The 22684-nt window shown below is 45.6% G+C and overlaps 1 protein-coding gene across 1 annotated transcript in view; it reads left to right on the forward strand.

Moving 5' to 3' along the window:
- The window catches only part of LOC119165645 (synaptotagmin-2), a 45725-nt gene extending 25023 nt beyond the window's left edge, over positions 1-20702 (forward strand). The window contains exons 3-7 of the mRNA XM_037417751.2: positions 431-604; positions 7739-7947; positions 10910-11029; positions 16790-16910; positions 19935-20702. Coding sequence (XP_037273648.2) covers positions 431-604; positions 7739-7947; positions 10910-11029; positions 16790-16910; positions 19935-20260 — 950 coding nt within the window. The 3' untranslated portion in view covers positions 20261-20702. The remainder of the gene's footprint in view (positions 1-430; positions 605-7738; positions 7948-10909; positions 11030-16789; positions 16911-19934) is intronic.
- Positions 20703-22684: the final 1982 nt, after the last annotated feature.

Consider the following 22684-nt stretch of genomic DNA (forward strand, 5'->3'; position numbering starts at 1 on the left):
GTGGTAAGTTCTAGTATTCTCGGTGGTGTTCCGTAAACGTCGGAGCGTGTGGTTCGTTTTAGCACTCTCGGTGGTGTTCCGTTTTCAAACCTCCAGTGTGAGCCAGCCGGTCTGCGCCGAACGAGCGCATTTGGGATAAAAGCTACTGAGCGCCACACTATGTAGTCTCGGGAAGTCTCGTCACTTGCGAGATCTAGATGCAAACGGTCACTTGTTGGGCCGACACTGCGGGCTTCAAAACGGGTTGGTCTGCAAAGGCTGGCGGCATGACGTCATTCTCACTCCTTTCTTTTTCTTCCATGGTTACGTTAACCGCAGTTTAGGCTGCCTGCGTCAGATAGGTATATTACAACGTTGTCACTCGTACGTGCGGAAAATTGCGTTATTACGTCCACGGAGAGGCATTTGATTGGCGTGCGGCCTGTTGCAGGCGGCATCCAACCGGACTTGTACCGCAAGAAAGAGGCGGTATTCTTCCAGTCGCGCGACGTTGCGTCCCACTCCGCCTCGGCCACCCTGGCCGCGCCGACAAACGCCGGACGACTGCACTTCCGGCTGAAGTACGACTTCGACAAGTCCGACCTCGTCGTGCACGTCATCGAAGGTGAGTTGCTCGCTTCAGGGGCTGGCTGGGAAGCGGAAAAGTTTTGCTAAAGCCATGACGTGCACTAGCTGTTCTGGGCGGGGAAGTGGGCAGTATTTTCTTTACTTCATTCGCCAGTAATTTTCAACAACAATAAAAAAAGTGGGGCAGCTATGCCATATAGCGGCGCAGACGCGGAGGAAGCTGCCAAGCTGGTGCCGTTTCCCTCGTTCCTTTTCAACCTCCTCGCCCTCAACTTTTTTCCATCTCCCTATGATCTTATACTATACATGACTATGCATGATCTGTTATTTTTATGTCTCTTTTTTTCATCTTTTACCCTTCCTATTTTTCCTCTCTCTACTTTTTTGCCTTTACTTTTTTTTCGTTCTGTTCGCTTGCTGTGAGGGCTTGTTTTGTAACTTTGTGTAGCATTCAAACCATCTTCGCGCACATCAGCGTCGAATGGTCGACACGAATTGTGCGTGTGACGTCTTTACGTGACCGCAGTCGGAACGTTATGACGCTCCGAACCTCGTTCAAAATATACCCCAGGGGCATAGCTTCGTTGCTTTGTACTTTGGACAAGAGGCTTTTGATTGCCCGGCCTAGTATGACGTTAGCTGTAGGGTTTAATGGAATGCAGGCGGAGATATATTGTGCATTTATAGCTATTCCATAAACCCATACGATCAAACAATTCGAGGTATAGCATTGAACGGATGGCCAAGATTTCGAATGCAAGGGTAGAAGAAAATTTTTGAAACAAGTTTCACGACCCAGTTAAGAACACTAGATGTTAGAAACTTCCGAAGCCCTCCACTGTAGCGGCCCTGATAACCACGTCGTAGTTTGGGGACCTTAAACTCCAGATATTGTAATCACATATTAGTTATTGATCCAATATCGATAAGCTATGATTTGCTTTCGATTTCTTATCACAAGATCATGCATACGGGTAGAGCCAAGGTCATCCGAACATATTTCGAATTTGTTGGTTCTTTATCAGTTGTCCTTGTGGCCCCGCCGCGGTGTTCTAGTGGCTAAGGTACTCGCCTGCTGACCCGCAGGTCGCGGGTACGAATCCCGGCTGCGGCGGCTGCATTTCCGATGGAGGCGGAAATGTTGTAGGCGCGTGTGCTCAGATTTTGGTGCACGTTAAAGAACCCCAGGTGGTCTAAATTTCCGGAGCCCTCCACTACGGCGTCTCTCATAATCATATGGTGGTTTTGGGACGTTAAACCCCACATATCAATCAGTTGTCCTTGTGTTACTCACTGCTATCGATTGGCTATCACTGGGCTTGGGCCATGTATTTGGGCCTTGCTAAGCACATCCAAGCGTTATTTTAAATTTTTTTGGCTTTTCATAGATTATAGATGACCTATCGATTGGTTAATAATTGGCAGTTGAATGATTATCGATTGGCTATCTGCTGGCTTTGTCCATGTAGCTGAACCATCATAAGCACATTCAAGCATAGCATATAATGTATTTGTTAATGATTGACTACTGACTAGCAATTGAAAGGGTATAGATTGGCTATAGACAAGAATAGCCGCCAATGGCTCCCATAAGAGCTGCATGGTATATATGCGCTTTCAGTGTCGCATACCCGTCGAACTTTTGCGAACGCCGAACGGAAAGCTTTGATAGCTGTGCTGTTAAATGTCAGTTTTGTTGCAAGGTCTAATCAGTGAATGCGACCACCATAAATTGAGTCCTGTACAATGCAAGGCTAACCGCTAAGTCCATTACTATGCGATCTGGCGTAACCCTACAAAGTGGTGGTGAACGGGAACGCCGCCACTGCAGCGATCGAAGCGGCTTTCAAGTTGTCTGCCACTTCTGTGCAATATCAACAGTCGAAGATAACTGAAACAAAGACCGAAGTCACTTGCTAATCCCTGTCAAGACAGGGCGCGTGCGACCGTTCCAAGACCTTCAGAAAGGGAAAGGTGCTTCAACTTGATGTTAAGGTCACTTGCGCCTACGTCATTCATAGATTTCATAGAAACGTATACCCACAGGCACAAAATGGGAAGCCGAGTAGTACAAGCCTAAGCATTTTACAGCGAAAGCTGTTATGACATTAAAACTCGGGTCACACGTAGCGCCGTTTTCGTCCGCCACCACCGGTGTCCGTTACCACATCGCGCAAAATAAAAGAAAACTTAGTACTAATGTTACAGTGGGGCTTGAACATGGGTCAGCTGGGTGCCAGTCCTTTATTCTAGTCAGGCCAGTTTTTTGGAGTTGTTCACAAACTTGCCTTAGGCAGGCTTGATGTCGGGGAAGGAATCACGTTAATACGACTTATGAAGCGTTTTAGAACTGCAAAAGAACAACCAGTCTTCATAGTATGCGAATAGCGTAATGAGTGGGTTATGCAATGCTTCAACCCACTAGAAAAGCTTATTTTTCATCACCTATTAACTGTGGCGCAGACCGACTTCAGAAACAATTCCTCATCCACCGCATGAACAATTGGCATAAAATTTATTGCAAGTGTTTAACGGATACCACGCTTTTCAGAAGAATAACGAAAAATAGCATAGACAATGCTGGCGTATACTACCCAAACATTTTTATTATTGATTCCGTAGTGGGTACCCAGCAAGCGTGCTTGCAGTAGTTACTCAATTATTCAAGTTACTGAGCGTTAAAAAAGGCTCTGGAAAGCCGCTCTTCTAGCTTTGGCTGTGACTGTGCTGCGCCTTCCGCGCAGGCCTGTCGTTTTATTCCTTGCGAATGTGGCGCAGCTCGGATCTTTTTTTTTTTTGGTTTGTTCACAGACTGCATAGCGTGCAATTACTTATAATAGAGTCATGTTGGGCACTACGAGCATGACTGTAAATTTTTTATTGAACTGAAACAATGTAAAATACGTCTTCATTTTCAGGTAGCAGTGCTTCGTAACAGCCGCAGTGAAAGCCTAATGTGTTTGGCCGGTATTACGTCCACTCGAGCATCATTTACGCAATTAGAACCGGTGTTACTGAACGTGAGTACACATTGTGTTATGGTGAAGAAAAATGGGCCAGGTGTATTATTCCTTTTCCTGAATGGTCAAGAATCAAGAGTATTCTTGTGACAACTGCGTTTGAAGGTTTCAGGCAAATGAGTTTCAAAACCCAATACCGGCAGCTTGCCTTTCAAACTATAATTTGAAAAGACAACTCATCTCTTCTTGCCTAGAATGCACTCAAGTACATTCTAAAACTCAGAACCTCTTTTTTCTGCTTCTTCATCACTGTCGTGACCGTTGTTAGGACTGAAAACTTCTTCGAGAACTTTGTGAAGGAAGTTTGCAAACGGTTAAAAAAAGAGAAAGCAAGTGATGACCTCACACTGCTAGTTAAGCGATCTTAATGATGTACACGGCAGGGTACGTGCAATTAATAGAGGCGCGTAGCCCATTTGACGTCTCTTCGCGAGAAATAACTCCGGGTCATTAGCAGCTAGTGCTTTTCATAGGACCGCCCGCCGCGCAGCAAGCAAGAAAACAAAAATTAGAACTATGAACAGACGTTCGCGCTTAGTGAAGCGTCCAGGTCCGTTCAAAGTGAAGCGCTGGAAGGATGAGCGAACTACCGTATAAAAATATATAAAAAAAGAGGACAGGTGCGTCGGGTATGGAACGACGCTAAGCACCGCCCGGCACGCTAACGAAAATGAGGCAATGATGACCTTCCCTTTTCGCGAGTTCAAAATATATGACGCCACTTCTCGAGCTGAAGCGTGATGCGAAGACGCAGAAGACTTAATGAGCTGCCTATTCATGACTGCTTCATCGGGCTTAGTGGATGGAGCTTAGTGCGAGGGAAACACGAAACGGGGCGCTCGGAGCTTGAGTTTCATTCGTGCGTTTTGCATGCGCTCCTGTATAAGCAACAGAGTCGCAGCAATTTCCCGCTATTGCAGAAACGTATTTGTAGCCTCGCTGTTTGCCTCGTATTGCTCTGGACACTGCTTGACGTCACCATCCGGCTTTAGTAGAACGAATAAAATACTAATATGGTGTTTATCCTTTTCTTGTATGGCGATAATAATTATACCTACATCCAAGACGCATTTCGTTCGCCGTCGCCGTCATGTTCTCTATAAAGTTCAAATCAATGACGTGCCCCACGCGTTGTAGCTTTTATAAGCGACTGAAACTCACCGAAGGATGCTGGCATGCTGCACAAGCTGAGATGAAACCCGCCTTCTGACTACGTTCGGGTGAAGGAGCAAGAACGGGTGCCGAAGGGGAGGAGTTTGTCGCTTGATGAGGAACGGCGAACTCTAAGCAAAAGGACACTCTATCTCTGCACGGAGCAGAGATAGAGATAGAGCAGAGCGGCAGATGGCCCATAGCCTTGTATGTGCTGTGTCCTCAACGCTTCTTTGACGTTGAAGCGACAGACAGCGCGAAAAAAATCCTCACTCACTGCAGCGGGTGTATTTCCTTGCAAGAGCTATTGGAACAGTTACGCCAGATCGGATAGCTTTTTTGTTCACTTCGTGTGACTTTTCAGCCTGTTGCTATGGCATTATTTGTACCTATGGTGAAACTCTGCTTTCTTTTTGCCCGCATGTTTATGAGCGATGGCAGGTAGACACGTCTAACCGCGCTCTTAGATTAAGGTGTACGCTAAAGAATCTCAGGTTGTTTAAAAAGACCTCGGTTATGGCGATGTCACCAAATATGACGTTGGAGCGCATAAATTATTGTTGCCCATATTATTGTAAGTACTAGGCGTATTCGCTCCAGAATGGCCTTCTGTTGCCCAGTTCACTTTAAATTATGACAAAATTAGCGTTGTTTTTCCTTCATTTCTTTGCGATCGTTACTTTCACTTGTGATGAAAAAAGAAATTCTCATATGCTTCCAGGCAGATTTGTCAAAAAAATATTTTTATTTCCTGTATAACTCTTGCGTGCCGCAGAATGTTTTGACAATTGTTATTTTTTCTTCACATGTTTACCTTACACATTTCATTAGCGTATGAAAAAAAAAAGAGGCCCTGCATACGTTTTGTAACCCTGCGACCTCCTTCTGCAAAAAATAATGTGTATTACACCTGTATTACACCTTACTACAGCTGCATCAACAACTGATTCATTGAGTAGAGAACTGAATGTTTGATTTCGACCTTCATGCTGAATAAATATGACGATGATGGTAAGCATTTTTCACGCCGGGGCAAAACAAAAGGAAGGCGGTGAGTGTACGCGAAATTAGTAAGTGGGCTGATTACAATCATTGGGATTGGACGCTGTCTGGATTTAATAATGTCCTGCAACGCCCCCGCATCGCATCGCCGCCTGTAAGACTCCATATATTATTATTAGTAGTAGTAGTAGTAATAGTATATTATTAATATTATTATTATTATTATTATTATTATTATTATTATTATTATTATTATTATTATTATTATTATTATTATTATTATTATTATTATTATTATTATTATTATTATTTTATAATTATTTTTGTTATTATTATTATTATTATTATTATTATTATTATTATTATTATTATTATTATTATTATTATTATTATTATTATTATTATTATTATTATTATTATTATTATTTGCTTGTGTTCGTGTTTGCGGCTTCAAGCAAAAGTTTGAGTTGGTTTACTGTTTTTCATTGACATTTGTGTTGAATAAAAAAAATGGCTGGTTGTGATCGAACCTCGTGAACCGATTCGAATTGGTGAACCTAAAAGGGCCGAGGTTGCGCCGCCGCTGCTCAACTTTGTCTCGCGACAAAGAGGCCGACATGGCACCACGCGAAGCCGAAAGAGCGAGGCCTAGGGAAATCCATGTACCGTCGGCGTAAAATGAAGCCCCAACAGCGGCAAGCATTCGTAATGGTGTGGCGTGCACTCCATTCATAAGCACTGACAAGCGCTCGCGTCCCGTTTGGCAGGAGGGCGCGCAAGCGGGCCTGTCCGCGGTTATAACTCGATGGCACGCTCTATACCATTGCCTATGCTTTCCGTTGTTCGTGTTTCATTTGACGCCGATATTACTTTCATCATTGCCATATTAGCGAAAGAGTCATGAGTTGCGGCTTCCGTTGGCTGTAAAGAGAGCAGCATTTTGCGCAAGTTGATAATTCATAACCTGAGTACGATTGCAAAACGAAAAAACCATGGAGGACAGATAAGACACCACCAGCGCAGTTGTGTTTATTGCGCCACTGCATCCGTTTCTGTGTAGTGCGTAAGTGCTTACTGCGTAATGCGTTTATATCTTGCGTACTGAATGTTTTCGGTGTCAGTGCATAAACGGATCGAGTGGCACAAGTTGAGTTGAAAGTTTGCGCTGGGCGTCTACCGTGTTGTTCGCGGTTTATCATTGCGTAGTCGCACTGGAGTCCCATGGACAATAGAGAGTTATAGTATACCGGGCTTAGCGGGTTACCGGGTGTACCGTGATACCAGAATCGAAGTGCGCATGCGCAAATACGTACGTCACCCGTACCGCTTACCGTACGCACGGTAGTTTTCAGATTTCACGTTACCGTGGTAGCGTAGGTGCACGTAGTGTACGTAAACATGGCAGCGCCCTCGGACGCCCGCTTCGAAGTGATCTTGACGTAGTTGTTGAAATATTCACCTTGTTCGCAGCAAACGACTGTTCAAAGTGGCTTCGCTTGCCTTCAGTTAGCTACCATGACCGAGTATTACGGATAAGTTGGCGTAGTTTTTGAGATAGCTTCCCGTTTCGACAGCGTCTAGGCCTAACTACAAGATCAATGTAAACAAATCGGCAACATAGATGTTCTTGCGTTTGGTGCGTGGTTCATATTTATTTACTTTTATTATCACTAAAATATACTTCTAACAATGCTTCACGCAGTATCATAGGCAAACTTTATCCATTTCTTTTCATTTTCACTGTTTATATTATTAACCATCTAATAGGTGGCGCCACCATACCAGCTGGGCACGTAAACCACGTAAACGCTATCCCGCTAAACTATAAGACGCTGCCCACAACAAACGTTTGCTGCACGATAACACCATTCCCTTAACCTACGCTATCACACTAACGCTAAACTATAATTGTCTAATCATGTTACATTTCCCCATAGTACGGTTACAGAAGGCTATGCTTGCCGATGCAGTGACGCCTTATGTGTGGTTGTGTGCAGCCATGGAGCTAGGTGGGCCCCGTATGGACCAGCAGGGAGGCGCCGGGGGCTTCGGCGAGCCGTGCGTGCGGGTGGCGCTGCTTCCCGAGGTGGACAGCAAGCAGCGGCAGGCGCTGATGCGGCGCCGCTCCACGGACCCACTGTTCGACGAGACCTTCAAGTTCCCCGTCTCGTTTGACGACGTGCCCTCCAGGACGCTACTCTTCCAGGTGCGCGTCTGTAGTCTTAACGGCATCGGGTGGCTGCTGTCCACCTTTTTGGCTCATTGCGCTCTTAGAAAAAAAAAAAGAGCATTGACATCGTGCGTGCCTCGTTGCAATTGTCGTTGAAAGACGATAGGTCTCTGCCTGGAGGGGCTGTGTTAGATATGGACGCCATGCGGCAGTAATCAAAGGAAACAGAAGCTTATAGAACGCAGAGCCACTGGTAGATGGGCAGCTCCACATGGTCTTAGGGAAGCGTAAGAAACATCCGCTTTTTTCGGCATAGTGTCGCACTGTCACCGCAGCGTAAGAGAGACTAGGCTCTTAAAAATTACGTATCTATGCATGTTCTAAAAAGAAACACACCGCCTAATACTTGCGTATTGTAGTTGTGTTTCAGGTATGCGTAATAACTGCTTTTTGATCGACAATGTTCAGTACTATGAACGCAGCCACCAGGTCAAGATGGGTGGGCATTCACGAAGGGATTTAACTTGGGCCGAGTGGCGCAATCGTTTCGAGTGAGTGAAAGGCTGAAAGTCAGACAGACAGACCAAAATGTCTGTCGAATTATCTCAACAAAGAATATATTTCTTAAAAAGAGAGTTTTTTTTTACTCTTTTCTGAGAGTTCTTGCTTGCCACCAATATAACTTTCTTTGGAGTTTACTATGCTCTTTTCCGAGAGTCGCGTGACAAACAAGGGAGCTAACGTGTCTCTTTAAAAAAACACAATAATAATGAAAACAGACAATGATGTGAAGGAATGTATAGGGGATAGTACTGTAGTCATTATAACGTTATTCTGAAGAACGTGCACGAAAGATAACTTGGCGCCGGTCGAAACCAAACCTGTGACCTTGAAATACCGCGTCCGATGTTCTGTCAACTGAGCCATCGCGTCCGTCATCTACCCGTTCACTCTATGGGGTATATATGAGCACCTAAACGTAGGTGTCAGTCAGGGCCACTTGTAACCTATAGAAGGTCACAGGTTTGGTCCCTACCAACAGAAAGTAATATTTTGTCAAATTTTCTTTCTTCAAAATGACATTAACATTTGATGCTAATAACACCCCCGATATATACTTTCCTTCCCGTCATTGCCTGTTAGTTAACAGTAATATTTTGTCTAACAAAGGAAATGTCCCAACTTTGCCGCAAAGGCTAAGCAATGAACGTGATGGCAACAAATTCGAAAGTCTCGCGGAGAATGGCAAGCAGGTGTAAACGTCCCCCGCGTTTCTTACGCACAAATAACGCTCAAAACCTACTCACAGGTACAGATGAACGCGAATTAGCGTGTCAGTTGTTAATTTGCTGTGTCTGAAAAGAGCGCCCTTTTCTCTAATGGAGGTTGTGCAACGATTGCAGTGACCTTTCTGCGCTCAGTAACTTCAACAAAAACGTTCTAGTGAAATACCAAAGCCGGCCAAGACGTGCGATCGGCCCTACCGGCAGATAAGGGCGCGTGAGTGGGCCATCTACCTTCTCTAATCGAGGGGCGAAGTGAGCGTGGGAGATGCGAAGGCGCGCCGCCGCGCGCTCATTGCGCCATCTTGCTGGTAATGTTGAAAAGGCGATAGTTCCCCACCGAGATGCCCATCACCAGCGGTGAGTGGTAGATATAAATAACTTGCCGTTTAGCTTCGTGGTGGCTCAGTGGTCAAAGCCTCACATTCACGACTCGGAGGTTCCATATTCGATTCCGTGCAACGGAGTCTTTTTCGGGGGTTTTTTTCTTGCATTTTCATATATGTAGATACGTATACATATACGGTTAGTGACGCCGACGCAGATAACAAACTCTAGTGTAGAGTGTCCAGATTATTGCTATCGCAATAGAATGTGCCCTTAAATATGCGAGGCTTATACGTTGCATGCCAGGACTACCCGAAGGGAGACACGCATACTCTTTTTTTTTCTTAGAGTGTAAATGTTTGGCATGGGTCTGGTATTTCACTATACGCAAATTAGTTTATGGAATATTTGTTGCTGCATGAAGTACTGACATCTCGCGACGCTTCTTGCAACTGAATTTTAGTAGCGTTGATTGTTTTCACCTTGTTTCCTTGCGGAGAAAAAATGTTTCAAGGTAATTCATTCGATACTAGGTCTCTGTCGAGAGTTCACACCAATTTCACACCTGGTTAATTTTGACGCCTGCAGATCGCACGAGCTGTCCACCCTCTTTCGAGTACGCCTAGGGTATCCAGTGTGAGGCGACGCAAATAAAGTTTGTGGCCAAACTAAATCTGCGCATTGCCTGCTGACTAGGAAAACGTTTAGGCGCAAAATAAGGAATGGAGTAAGAATCAGACGCCACTGAACGCTCGCTGTTTTCAATTCTTAGTCCGCTCGTCTAGTCTTGCACCGATAAAAACTGCAGTGCATATTACGTCGGCTGCTGCTTTGCATTGTTTTCTCTTTTTCCAGCGAAATGTGGTGGCTGCTAAGAAAAGTGGGAATACAATCTCTCGTTGACGTATCGAAGGGCAGTAGAACATAAAGTAGACAAAGTATCTACAAAGCACTGAAGTTACTTCATTTTTGTAGTCCGGGCAAATACTTACGTCTTGAGTCTACACAAATAAAAATATTCCTTCACAAAATGACAACATGCTATGGTAACATACCGCTTTCAACGCCCAAGTGGACACGATGGTTGAAAGATTGGCGTAGTGGCGAGGCTGTAATTGGTAAGTGATATGCATATCGGTATACCCTAACCATAACTTGCACATTTCGGGCAGAGTGCCTGAATTCGTCTGATAGTGATCCGAATGATTTAGGCTAAAGGGTCAGTGATTTCACACGCCGTCGTCATCATCACTTGAGTCTCATGTCTAACAAATCATTCGAGTGAATTAGGTTATAGGGTCAGTGTGTTTTCACATAATCGTAATCCATTTCTGGATATCTGCAATACACTTTAACGCCCTTCACCGCTCGTGTTTGCGGGTGCGCAGGTATTCGACTACGACCGATACTCGAGAAACGATGTGACGGGAGAAGTTCGAGTACCCCTGGCCGACGTCGATGTCACGACTGAGACCGAGGTTTGGTGTGACATCGAGAAGACGGAAAAGGTGAGTCCGTATCCAAGCAGCCGAGGAAACGCCCACCGTAGTCGGTACATTCTTCGCTCGTCTACCACCGCGTGACGAGGTTCCTCTACATCACCATAGCCTGAAGCACTGTTAAAATCAATCCTACATTGCTACAAACGCTTTAAAATCGCCGGCATAGCTTTACTCTAGGGCCTTGACCCAGTCGTTCTACTATTCTCAGTTAGTAGGGCAACCGAAAGCGCAGGGCTCGGTACTTAAATGCTCACCATACAGTGGGCTTTAAACACACGTTTTATTTTGCTTTATAATTGGGAGTCACTGCCTTTTAGTTTTTGTTCAGTTTCAGTTCAGTTCATTAACCTTAAGGGCTTCCCGGAGGAAGCATCACATAAAGGGTGGGTTACAACTTCTCACATAGACATTTCATATTGATTAGTTATATGCTGCTGAAACAATGATGGGCAGGTGATGGCGGCAATGTCAGCAGGAAGGCCGTTCCAGTCTTTGGCAGTTCGGGGGATGAACGAGGCGGAGAAGTCAGCAGTTCGGGCACGTGGGCGCGCGACCTGCTGCGGATGACTGGTGCGGTGAGAAATGCGTGCAGCGGGTACGATGTATGGCGCTTGACTGAGGGTGCCGTGAAAGAACTTGTGAAAGAGCATAAGACTGGAAATACGTCGACGATCACAAAGCTTAATTAATCCGGAATCTGCCTTAAGTGCTGAAATGCTGATATTGTACGAGTACTTTGAGTGAATGAATCGGGTAGCGCGATTTTGAACAGCTTCAAGTATGTCGATAAGATATCATTGATGTGGGTTTCAGATGGCCAATGCATACTCCAGTTTTGGTCTCACGAGGGATTGGTAAGTGAGCAATTTGACATGTTTTGGGGCCTGACGAAGATTACGCCTCAGGAAACCCAGCGTCCGGTTTGCTGATGATATATTAGAAATATGAGCGTGCCAGGACAGGTCGTTAGAAAGAGTGATTCCGAGATATTTACAAGAATAAAAATTCTCGAGAATCGTGTTTTTTATTTTATAAGAAGGCGCTATGAGATGACTGCTGCGAGAAAACGACATAGCTTCGCGCTTATTTGTATTTAGGGTCATGAGCCAATCGTTGCACCAAGTATACTTGGTCCTAGACCTAGAAATACCTAGACAACATAACTATAGTTATGTTGTCCAGGTCTTTCTGGAGAGCAGTTTCATTGTGGCTGTCATAAATGGTACGGTAAATGACACAGTCGTCCGCGAACATTCTAGTGTTAGAAGAGACATGCGAAGGTAAGTCATTAATATATATTTAGAATAAGAGGGGGCCGAGGACAGATCCTTGATGAACGCCAGATGTTACTAGTACTGGGTTAGACAAGTGATTATTGATAGCAACGGACTGGGTGCAATTACTAAGAAATTCAGTAATCCATTTGAAGACATCTGGGTGTAAGTTAAGTTTTTTTAACTTGAATAATAGGCGCTGGTGAGGAACCTTATCAAAGGCTTTGCAGAAGTCCAGGAAAATGACGTCAGTTTGCACATTGATATCGAGATTATAGTATAAATGTCATGCAGAAAAACGGCAAGCTGCGTTTCACAAAACCCATGTTGAGCGGGATGAAAAAAGTTGTTCGAGTCAAGAAACTTCATGATAAGGGAATAGATGACATGTTCCATGATTTTACAATGAATGCTCGTTAATGAGATGGGACGGTAGTTTAGCGGGGAGTCTTTGTTACCTGATTTATGGACTGGAACGACCTTCCCAACCCTCCAGTCATCTGGAATAAGACCTAAGGAAAGAGACTGGGTGAACAGCAAGGATAAATAGGCTGGGACAATGCACTTCGTGTTTTTCAAAATTTTCGCATTATTTCATCTATACCAGAGGAGGATGTACACTTCATTTTGTCAATGATAGCGCTAATTCCGCTTACATTAAAAGTGACGGCTGGCATTTCAGAACTTATAAAAAACGATGGTGAAGCAGGATGTGCGTTTGACTCGTGAGTAAAGACGCTTGCAAAAGCGGAGTTGAACATGTTGGCGCAATCGGCATCCTAAAGAATTTCGTTGGATTCGTTTGTTATTTGAATGGCCTGAATGTCACTAGAGTTTACAACTTTCCAAAATTGCCTTGCATTTGTAACTAATAGGTTTGGTAGGTTGGTATTGTAAAATGTGTGTTTAGCTTGACGTAATACGTGCAGGTAGTTCTTTTCTGCTTCATAGTACTTATCCCATGCACAAGTACGCCCAGTTTTCCTGGCGGAGCGATAAAGGCGTTTTTTTCTTTGTTCCCGGCGTTTTAAGGCAGTTGTAAACCATGGTTTTTGCTGGGAGGAACGAAAACTGATTTTCGGAATAAATTTGTCTGTTAGTTCCACTAGTTTATTTTTGAAGCGTGTCCAATTGCTACCCACAGAATGTTCACAAAAGGTTGACTGGAATACGGGAAGGAATTGAGTCATGGCATCGTTAATCTCTTGATAGTTACTTCTGTCGTCAAGACGTATTGTTTTCTCGAAGGTATTTCGCGCTGACGGAGTGAATGAGACGACAGCATGGATGGGTTTGTGGTCGCCTATTTCAGATAAACACATAATGGACGAAAGGCTGTCGGAGAAATCGGTTAGTACAAGATCCAGAACGTTAGCAACTTGTTGGGTAACCCGGGTGAGTTCTGATACTAGCTGAGAAAGGTTGAAGTTTAAGCAAAAATCGACGAAATTCCGCGTCTCAGTTTTCCCTGGCGCTGAAGATGATTGCGGGTTACACCAGTCAATGAGTGGAAAATTAAAATCATCGAAGAGGAGGAGCTGTGCGGTTGGGTGTTCTGTCACTAGCTTGCTTACGATGTCGTTAAGCTGGTAACCGAAATCAGTAGTGGCACTAGGGGGCCTGTAGCAAACACCGAGTAAAACGTTTTTTGGAAGGGTATGGATTAGTACCTATAATGTTTCCAGGCTTGACGGAATGCTTATTGGCGAGCATGATAGATGCTCGCGCAATGCTATTAGTACACCACCGCCACGAGTACCTGTGCGGTCCTTTCGAAAAAGGCAAAAATTTGGCAAGTCTGTTAGAACTTCGCGATCAATGACATCGCTACTCAGCCACGTTTCAGTCAGTAACAGTATATCGCTACCGGTTGATAAAACTCGGCTTGACACCAAGTCACGTTTCGGAAGGAAGTTGCGCACGTTGGCATAAATTATCGAAAGTGACACACAGTTAGCGGAGCAATCAGTAATTTTCTCTTTGCCACGGGGTAGCTGCTATGTGACTTCCTTGACTCCGTTAGAAGCAGCGTCAAAAATATATTTTTCAGAGCCAATGAATAAGGTTTGGAAGCGAAGCGAATACGGGACTCCTTTGTTTTTAGCAAATGCTAGAAGATGCCTGCGTCAATTCCGAACTTGCGGTGAGAAATCTTCACCAATACTATAGCTAGTGTTCTTAAGCATACGCCCTCTCGAAAGGATATTTGTTTTAGTTTTATAGTACGCAAATTTAACTATTAGAAGGCGACAGCGGTTGGGCGAGTGATGACCAACGCGATGTGCCCGTTTGATTTTTTTGGGGTCGATGTTTACCTGGAACCTCTCACGGTACAGATCAACAATCAGACCTTCTGCGTCAGCAGTGGTTTCGAGGCCGGAAGACTCGGGAATGCCATAGACAATTAAATTGTCCCGTCGTAATCGATTATCAGCATCCTCGATACGTGCTTCCAGCTTATAAATACGATGCGCAGCTTTTTCATTAGCAGTGCGCATCACCACTATTTCGCTTCGGATAGGCGCAAACGTCTGGTAGTGACTTTCAAGGGTACTTAATCGTTCACTCAAGTCCGCTATACTTTTGTCGGTAGTGATTATACAAGTTTTTAGGCCCTGAATTTCGGTAATTAGCTGGTTCTGACCCGTGGTTAGCTTTCTCAATTCGGTTGGTATGTTTTCAGAATTGTTAGGACCAGGATTTGCTTCCACATCGCTGGCCAGAATCAGCAAGTCGCATAATACATGCAAACACTCAACAGCAATGGTAATACAGCAATGTGGGCTTGGCAACTGTACCAAAAGATAGTTACTAGATTTCTCAGCAAATAAAGCGTAAGGTTCGCCAATCTGCATTGCAAGAGCAAAAGGTTTAGCACAGTGCGCAAAGGCACAGTCACCGGGCCCACAAAGCTGCGACGAAGGTCGTGCGCTCTTTATGTACACTGGGTGCGCTGCCGTTGACGACGGTGGGGCTTGCCATCCTTGACTGAAGACCGGAGGCCACCCTGGCCACCCACGCTGCGGTGAGCTCTCCGAATAGTGCGCATCGCCGCTAAGGAGAACTGGATAGTTTCCCGGCTCTTTTGCTTGAAACTTGGCCACACTCCCTGCTGAGGCGACTGTAGCTGCGTCGCCTATCACAGGCAGTAGTATCTGCGCGGCGACGAAGCTGACAATCTGCATTGCAAGAGCAAAAGGTTTAGCACAGTGCGCAAAGGCACAGTCACCGGGCCCGCCTTTTTGTTGCCTACTATGGCCACCAATTCGACTTGAGAAAACCATAAAAGCCAGAATTTCTGGGAAACGCGGTAGCTTGTAGCGATCGAAAGTTTATGAACACACGGTACCTGTGAAGCCAATGTTTAGACCAGCGGACTTGCCTTCCTTAAACAAGGCAAATAGTCTTGACACAGCTTTTCAGAAGACAAGTCGGCATCTCGAAATGGAAGCTCAGGTGGCACACTGTGTTGGCTGGCTCGTTTCATTCGTAACCATATAAGACCACGACGAACGCTGTGCTATTCAAGCTGAAATTCGGGCCAGTTGGTTTTGACTTAAACACAAATTGTAGCAGTACAAAATAAAGACAGAGAAAGATACTCATAGGACTAGCAGTAATCCTGTGTTAAGCTTCCTATGTCATTGTTCTGTTCCGCTATGTTATGTATTTAGGTACTACGCTTGTTCAAAAATATCCGATGGATGTTCGATTTAATTCAAACATATATTCTATTATTCAGATTTAACTTTAAAATTTTCTAACTGCACAGACGTAGTTTTAATTGAGGCGGAGTTGCAGATGCGAAACGCCGGAAGTACTTCACCATCGCCCGTGTGCGAGCGCTAGCACAGCCATTGTCGAAGCTTTCGAGGCGAAAGTCTCAAATGGCATGTCAAACGCGAAAAGTGTACGTCGGCGTCGGCACGAGTGATGCAACCCGCCATCACACGACGGCGACGCCTTATGACGAGAATTACTTAGCGCGACAAAAAGACCACAGCACACGAGGAAGGCACGCAAGGGACAACCGCTAATTCCTTGTGCGTCTTTCTCGAGCACCATTAGCATCATTACGTCAGAGATTACAGAACAGCATAATTACGTCACAGATCGCCAAAATTTGTGATGTCACGTGACGGCGCCGTCACGTGACAGTCACTTGGTCAATGTCGAGCAGATCACAGAGGCCACGCAAAAGCAGTTGAAGCGTAGAAGGCGTGAAATGTCTCTGATCCTGCAGCTAGCGCTAAAATGTGGTATATAGTGCGTAAAGTTTTCTGAGATAGGTGGAGGAGGATCGATGTGCCGACTAGAATGACGAAGATGGCTTCGATATTCGAGCTATTCTTGGTGAATGCATAAAGGTGCATTAGTTTTCGCTGTGTGAATTTGTTCTTCAGTGTATACTTTCGTTAGTGTTCTTGCCCTGTGCTCGTGTGTAGCCCCGCTAGTGTTAACAACGCGATCGAACGCTGCCTCGGTTACGCAGGCGAAGCGCGACTGGCCAGAGCTGCTGCTGTCGCTCAGCTACCTGCCGTCAGCAGGAAGGCTCACGGTGGTCATATTGGAGGCGGCCAACCTGGTGCCCGATTCTGACAAGGATAAACCGGGTGAGTGCTGTAAGGTTAATATTTTGCACGCGTAGGAATGAAACAAGCTTGCTCCACATAACACAGGTAAGCATAATTTCCGAAGCCTTTGAAGTTTCTCGCGCTGAGGTAAACTAAGGACAATCTGTGAGGTTGCCGTGGAATTCCATTGTGAAATTGAGCGCTGTGTCATCTTTTTGTTGGATGTGATTTATTTTTGCACAATAAAGTTTCGCATCCATCCAACCATTCCGACGTCTTTAGTAAACGCATAATTGATCTCACTTGTCCAACTATAGCCGGGTAAAATTTGATCCAGAGGCGCCCCGACCAGACGACCGAAGCTCGGCAGACGGTCGCCTCCGCAGATAAAGAAATCGCTCTGTTCGTACACTCAGCAATATTGATTCCTGACGGAAAGCGTGAAAAAGGCACGAAACACAAGAAAGTATACGACACAGCCGATGTCTACCAACTGAAAGTTTAATTAGATGGTGAGGCATATCTCGAAAGAAAGGGAGTCCACCACGGCGGATCAGTGGTTAAGGTGCTCGGCTGCTGGCCCGAAGGTCGATTATTTGATTCCAGCTACAGCGGTCGTATTCCTGTAGAGGTGAAATGATAGAGGCCTGTACATAGTTTGATGTCAGTGCACGACAATGAACACTTAATGGTAAAAATTTCCAGAGCCCTCTGCTCCACGACGCCTCTTAATCATTTCCTAGTTTTGGAGCGTATAACCTCGGATCACCCAGATCTAGCTTTCAATCCCGTGTACCTTACAAACCTCTGCATCAGTGAGAACCACTGATGGCTAGCCTATGCTCTTGTCTTTAGCTTTTACTAACGACAGGCCTTTTTTGGGATGCTTCAACGCAGAGTTTTTTCGTCATTTTATTGTCTTCTGCAGCTTCACTCCAGCGCTTGTACTTGCGCCCCATCAATACAGCCGTTTTGTTCTGCTTAGCTGCACAACCGCACCACCGACGACGGAATGTAAGATTCGTAGACGGTGCACTCTCCAGAGAGCTCGCGTGCTTTGCTAAGTGGACGTTCAGACATCATTCTTTTAAGGTAGAAATATGCCAGGTTTTTTTATTAAACTTTCAGTTGATAGACGGCGTCTGAGCCATTTTTGTCTCGTGTCTTGTTTACGATGGCCGTCACGTCTACTTTCTGAGTAGCTCAAATCGCTACTTTACTTCAGCAACGCTCCCCGAAGGTGGAGTCATCGGCAGTACGGCTTGTGACGTCAGTCTAGAGAGCGCGCCCATTGGCACAAGGCGGCGCGCATGCGCTTTTGAGAAGAAAAAGCTGTTGGATCCTAAACGTATATCCCTCTACAGTAATGGTTTTTAATGGTGACATGTTATCTTCAGTTAGCTTATGGCGTATACATGGTAACCTTTACATTACGCAAAATTTAGCACACTGGCCTAAAGCTTTAAAAGTGTTCTGAATGTTTTGAAAGTTTGAAACTGAAGGCACCTGTCATATCTATGCAAGTGTGGGTGCACAGCCTCTGTACGACTGAAAAGGCAGCCAGAAGTATAAACTACAGCATGCTCTGCCTCCAACTAAATGGTGCAAATAGTTTTGTAATTACTTAACGTTAGGTGCAATGCGCCCTGAGTATAGCCGGGAAATCCTAGCAGAGATGTTCTTCGCATCAAATGCATGTGGCTCACAAATACCTCTGAATCATACACTTGGAATAGCGGACTATCCGTGCATTAAAGTTGTTAGAAAAGCAGTCACTGCCCTATTTTTGCAGGATCCCGTGCCGGAACCGTGGCCTCACCAAAGTACCTTAGCTGTGCGACCATAGCTGATCGCTCATTGCTCTGCACATGAGGCATACATTACATGCCCACTCTGTGATAATGTTCGAAAACGACTTGTCACGTCAATGTATGTGCGCTGTGAAGGACCTATACCATACTCATGGCGTAATGATGGCGTAATGATGGCAGTGCGAGAAGCAGTCAGACAAGACACAACTGCTGCTCTCACTCGCCACTGGGACTTATTTTAAAAGAACAGAATAAACTTTGCGATGAGCGAATGCGGAGTTTTCAAAACAGAGCATTCGGGAAAGAATTGTTGTATCTTATGTGTTCAGAAAAATTGTTTAACGATTTAGAGTATGGTACACTGCTCTACGGAAGAGCCTTGAGTTGTCACAGTATGTGTTTAGAGAAATGTATTCTCACAAACAGTGGACAATAATAACATTCCTAAAAAACATCGCAGAATTACGTGTTTAAAAAATTTAACGATTTAGAGCACTTGGTACTCTACAAATGGGAGAGCATAAAGCCGTCTCGTGGGCCACACACTTGAGGAGGCCACACTGACATCGACAAAATTCTGGAGCTTAGCAGCTGCCTCTTGAACGCAGCAGCGACTTAAACCATAATCGAGACAAAAACAATTGTCTAGATAGCACCGTATATATCCTATGGGGGACTGTAGAAAGCTGCTGAGCCGCAGGACGCGGGATCGAATCCCGGCTGCGGCGGCTGCATTTCCGATGGAGGCGGAAATGTTGTAGGCCCGTGTGCTCAGATTTGGGTGCACGTTAAAGAACCCCAGGTGGTCGAAATTTCCGGAGCCCTCCACTACGGCGTCTCTCATAATCATATGGTGGTTTTGGGACGCTAAACAACACAAATCAATCAATCACATGAACTATTACAGATGACACTTCGATAGATCCAAGCACGTGGTCAACATCGGGGCTACAATTTCCAGCTTTGTCGGTCTGATATCTTTACTGAGTACTTGCGGTGAGGGGTGGTGGTGATCTTTTGTATGCACAATTTGGCTCAAGTAATGAATGCTCTACTTTCGTGATTGGGCAGTCACTTTATTCTATTCTTTACATATAAACCTCACTCGCGAGAAAATGCTCTTGTGTAACTCTGCATATGCGCCCTGTGTCTTTGTTTATGTGGGCTAGTTGGTGTGGCGGCGCACCAAGCTACCGCAAAAGGTGAACCCCACTGCTATCTAAGCGGTATGTTGTGACCCGCTTGTGTGCAGACACTTGCGTCAAGGTGTCCCTGACCTGCGGCGACCGCAAGACCAAGAAGCGCAAGACGAGCGTGAAGAAAGGCAGCGCCCAGCCGGCCTGGAACGAAGCGCTCAGCTTCGACGTCTCCGAGGAGCAGCTGTCGCGTGCCCAGCTCTGCGTGCAAGTCTGCCGTCACGGCTCGTCGGGCGTCTCGTGCTCCGCGTCGCTGGGCGGCTTCCAGCTCGGACCTGGAGGCTCCAACGTCACCGAAGAGGGCCAGTGCCACTGGAAGGAGATGCTGGCCAACCCTCGCAAGGCCGCGTCCCGATGGCACGCACTCCAGCCGAATCCGTAGCCGCTCCCCTGCAGCGGCGGTGCGAGCACGGAGGTCACCTGGCCGTCGGGAAAGATCCCGGCGGCGCTGCTGCCGACGCAGTTGTTTCGCGAGACGTGGGTTCTCGGCATTAACAACCTGGTTTCCAAAGCGACCGTTACGAAACGTGAGCAACCGTAAGTGCACAGGAGTGCTCGAGTTTACGAGGAGATGCTCGGAATGCGGATTTTCTGAATGTTAAGACGGTCGCTTAGGAGATCCGGCGCTGAAAAGACCGCGTTTTTCTGTGCCTCACACTACAGCGATGGCACTAGTGGTAGATGAAGTGGGCGTCAGAATAGTTTCCATTGTTATTTTGGTGCGCGAAGGTGTATTCCACAAACCACTTTACTGAGAAGGAATGACACAAGTCAATGTGTCGTGTGTTTTTTTGTCATTTCCTAATATATTGAAATCCATGGTTTCAGGGCCCGTTACTAGAATTACCCGTTCTATCAACCACACTAGTGGGCGTGCTGCATCCCTTCGTTTTGTAGCTGCACTATTTCTGCGCACGGCGGTGTTTCCTCTGAAGAGATCGTGTCGAACAATATTATCTTTGCGGGAAGAGAATTCGCAAGATGATCATGGAAGTCTTGCTTCGCGGTCGGCGTCCTCGCGATTTAAAAATGTGCAGTCTAAAGAGTACAACATAGCATACTGAACACATATGCGCTCGAACAAATGAAAGGAGAAAAATGTTGGCGTAAACTAGAAGAGATGGGGTCATTCACAGCATCTCAACGCCCCACTGCAGAGAGCCAGCTTTGTCGCATCGTGCCATGCGCGACTGTGAATCGGTTTCGGCTTTCACCGCAGGGCTGAGATAACGTTAAGTACAAACCGTCGGGTTGCTGTTCTTCGCTGCTGACAGCCAAGGTGCGTGCGTTTAGCAGCAAATGCAGTTTTATGTTGCTCGCCTTAGCAGGCCCAAGAACTGCCGTCACGAAAAGTGATACAGCTTATTCCTTGACCTAGGCAGGTGCCGCATGGGTGCATCGAGATGACTGTTATTAACAAATTTCGATATGGTTAATGTCATAACAAGGCTCAGTGAGTAAGCGCGATCACAAGGCACGCAGAAACACAAGAAAGACGACAGTACACAGCGCTGTACCACCAGTATAAGCTAGTGTTAGTGTTATAGGGCCCGACATTCGTATTTATTAAACAGGTACCGCACATGGTACTTGCCTAATAGCCCCAGACTGGTTATAAGGACTTGTTCTAAATAATTATGAATTATGAGAGCCAGTCACATAGAATATACGTGACCCAATTAAACATACTCGTGATCGCACGACTACTGCCCTCGAGCTAGGCATAGCGGCTAGCTAGGCAGCAACGCCTTTATATTGCCCCCCTTTTGATCTTACACACACACTATCTAACTTCTTGATGACTGGAAATACAGTTAAGTGGTCGTAGTAGTGGTCATTTCCGGACTTTATGGCCCAGGGAGCTGAAAGTGAACACTCGTAATTCGTGGTGAGTTGTATTCCCTTCAAAACGCGGCCACACGATTGCGCTGAAAATTCCACGGAGAAACATTAGGTAGAAATGTTAAGACGGGTGCACTGACTGTGGCTTCACTTGGTGCTTGCTGCTTATAGCTGAAGTTTGGATTCATCTTCGAAATCGATCTGTTGCATTGTGATACACGAGTGTATTTTCCTATTCCGTCAATCAGGCATCAACATTCAAAGGACCAAAGCACTGAGAATGCTGAGCTTACGAAGCTAAGTATTCTGTTTAGGGCCCGCGCGTTCCGAAATACCATTCAGATGCATAAATGGTCTGCCGTTGTTTGTAGTTTCTGAAAAAGTCGCTGCTATACACTTGCGGTAGCACTTTACACCGGCTGCGTCGTTGTTCACTTCGAAGTAGCGATCTTACTGGAGAGCGACATTGAAGTTGCGGGGAATTCGCGGTTTTGGTTAGAAGTCCATAAAGCGCTCATTTGCCAGGCTTTGAAGGAGAATTTTGACGGTTTGGACTAGTTGGTATGACATGATGATAGTTATAGCGCGAGAACAGAAGGAATACAATGGGCTCGTCTGCTCCTTTGTCGTCGTTCTATTCTCGCGCTATAACTATCATCTTGAAAGAGAAGTTTCGTTTAGGTTTGATTCCTGGTCTGCTTTTTTATGCTGAGCCAGAAAAATCTTAGGCTTGGGCAGTGGCACCGCGTGCAGCCCATCGAAATTACAGCACGAGTGTGCACTCGCCCATGTCAAAAATGCTGGGCAGCGTTACCGATACTTATGGTCACAAGGTATTCCGACTAATGATTCTGCAGATGCGTTTTCACACGGAACACCATCACGTGGTTGCATTAATTTTTGTCGGGTACTTGTCGAAAAGAAATGAGCGAAAGAAAGATCCAAACACAAGGAAGCGAGGACC

Source organism: Rhipicephalus microplus, chromosome 8 (genome assembly GCF_043290135.1).
Source record: "Rhipicephalus microplus isolate Deutch F79 chromosome 8, USDA_Rmic, whole genome shotgun sequence".
NCBI lineage: Eukaryota > Metazoa > Arthropoda > Arachnida > Ixodida > Ixodidae > Rhipicephalus > Rhipicephalus microplus.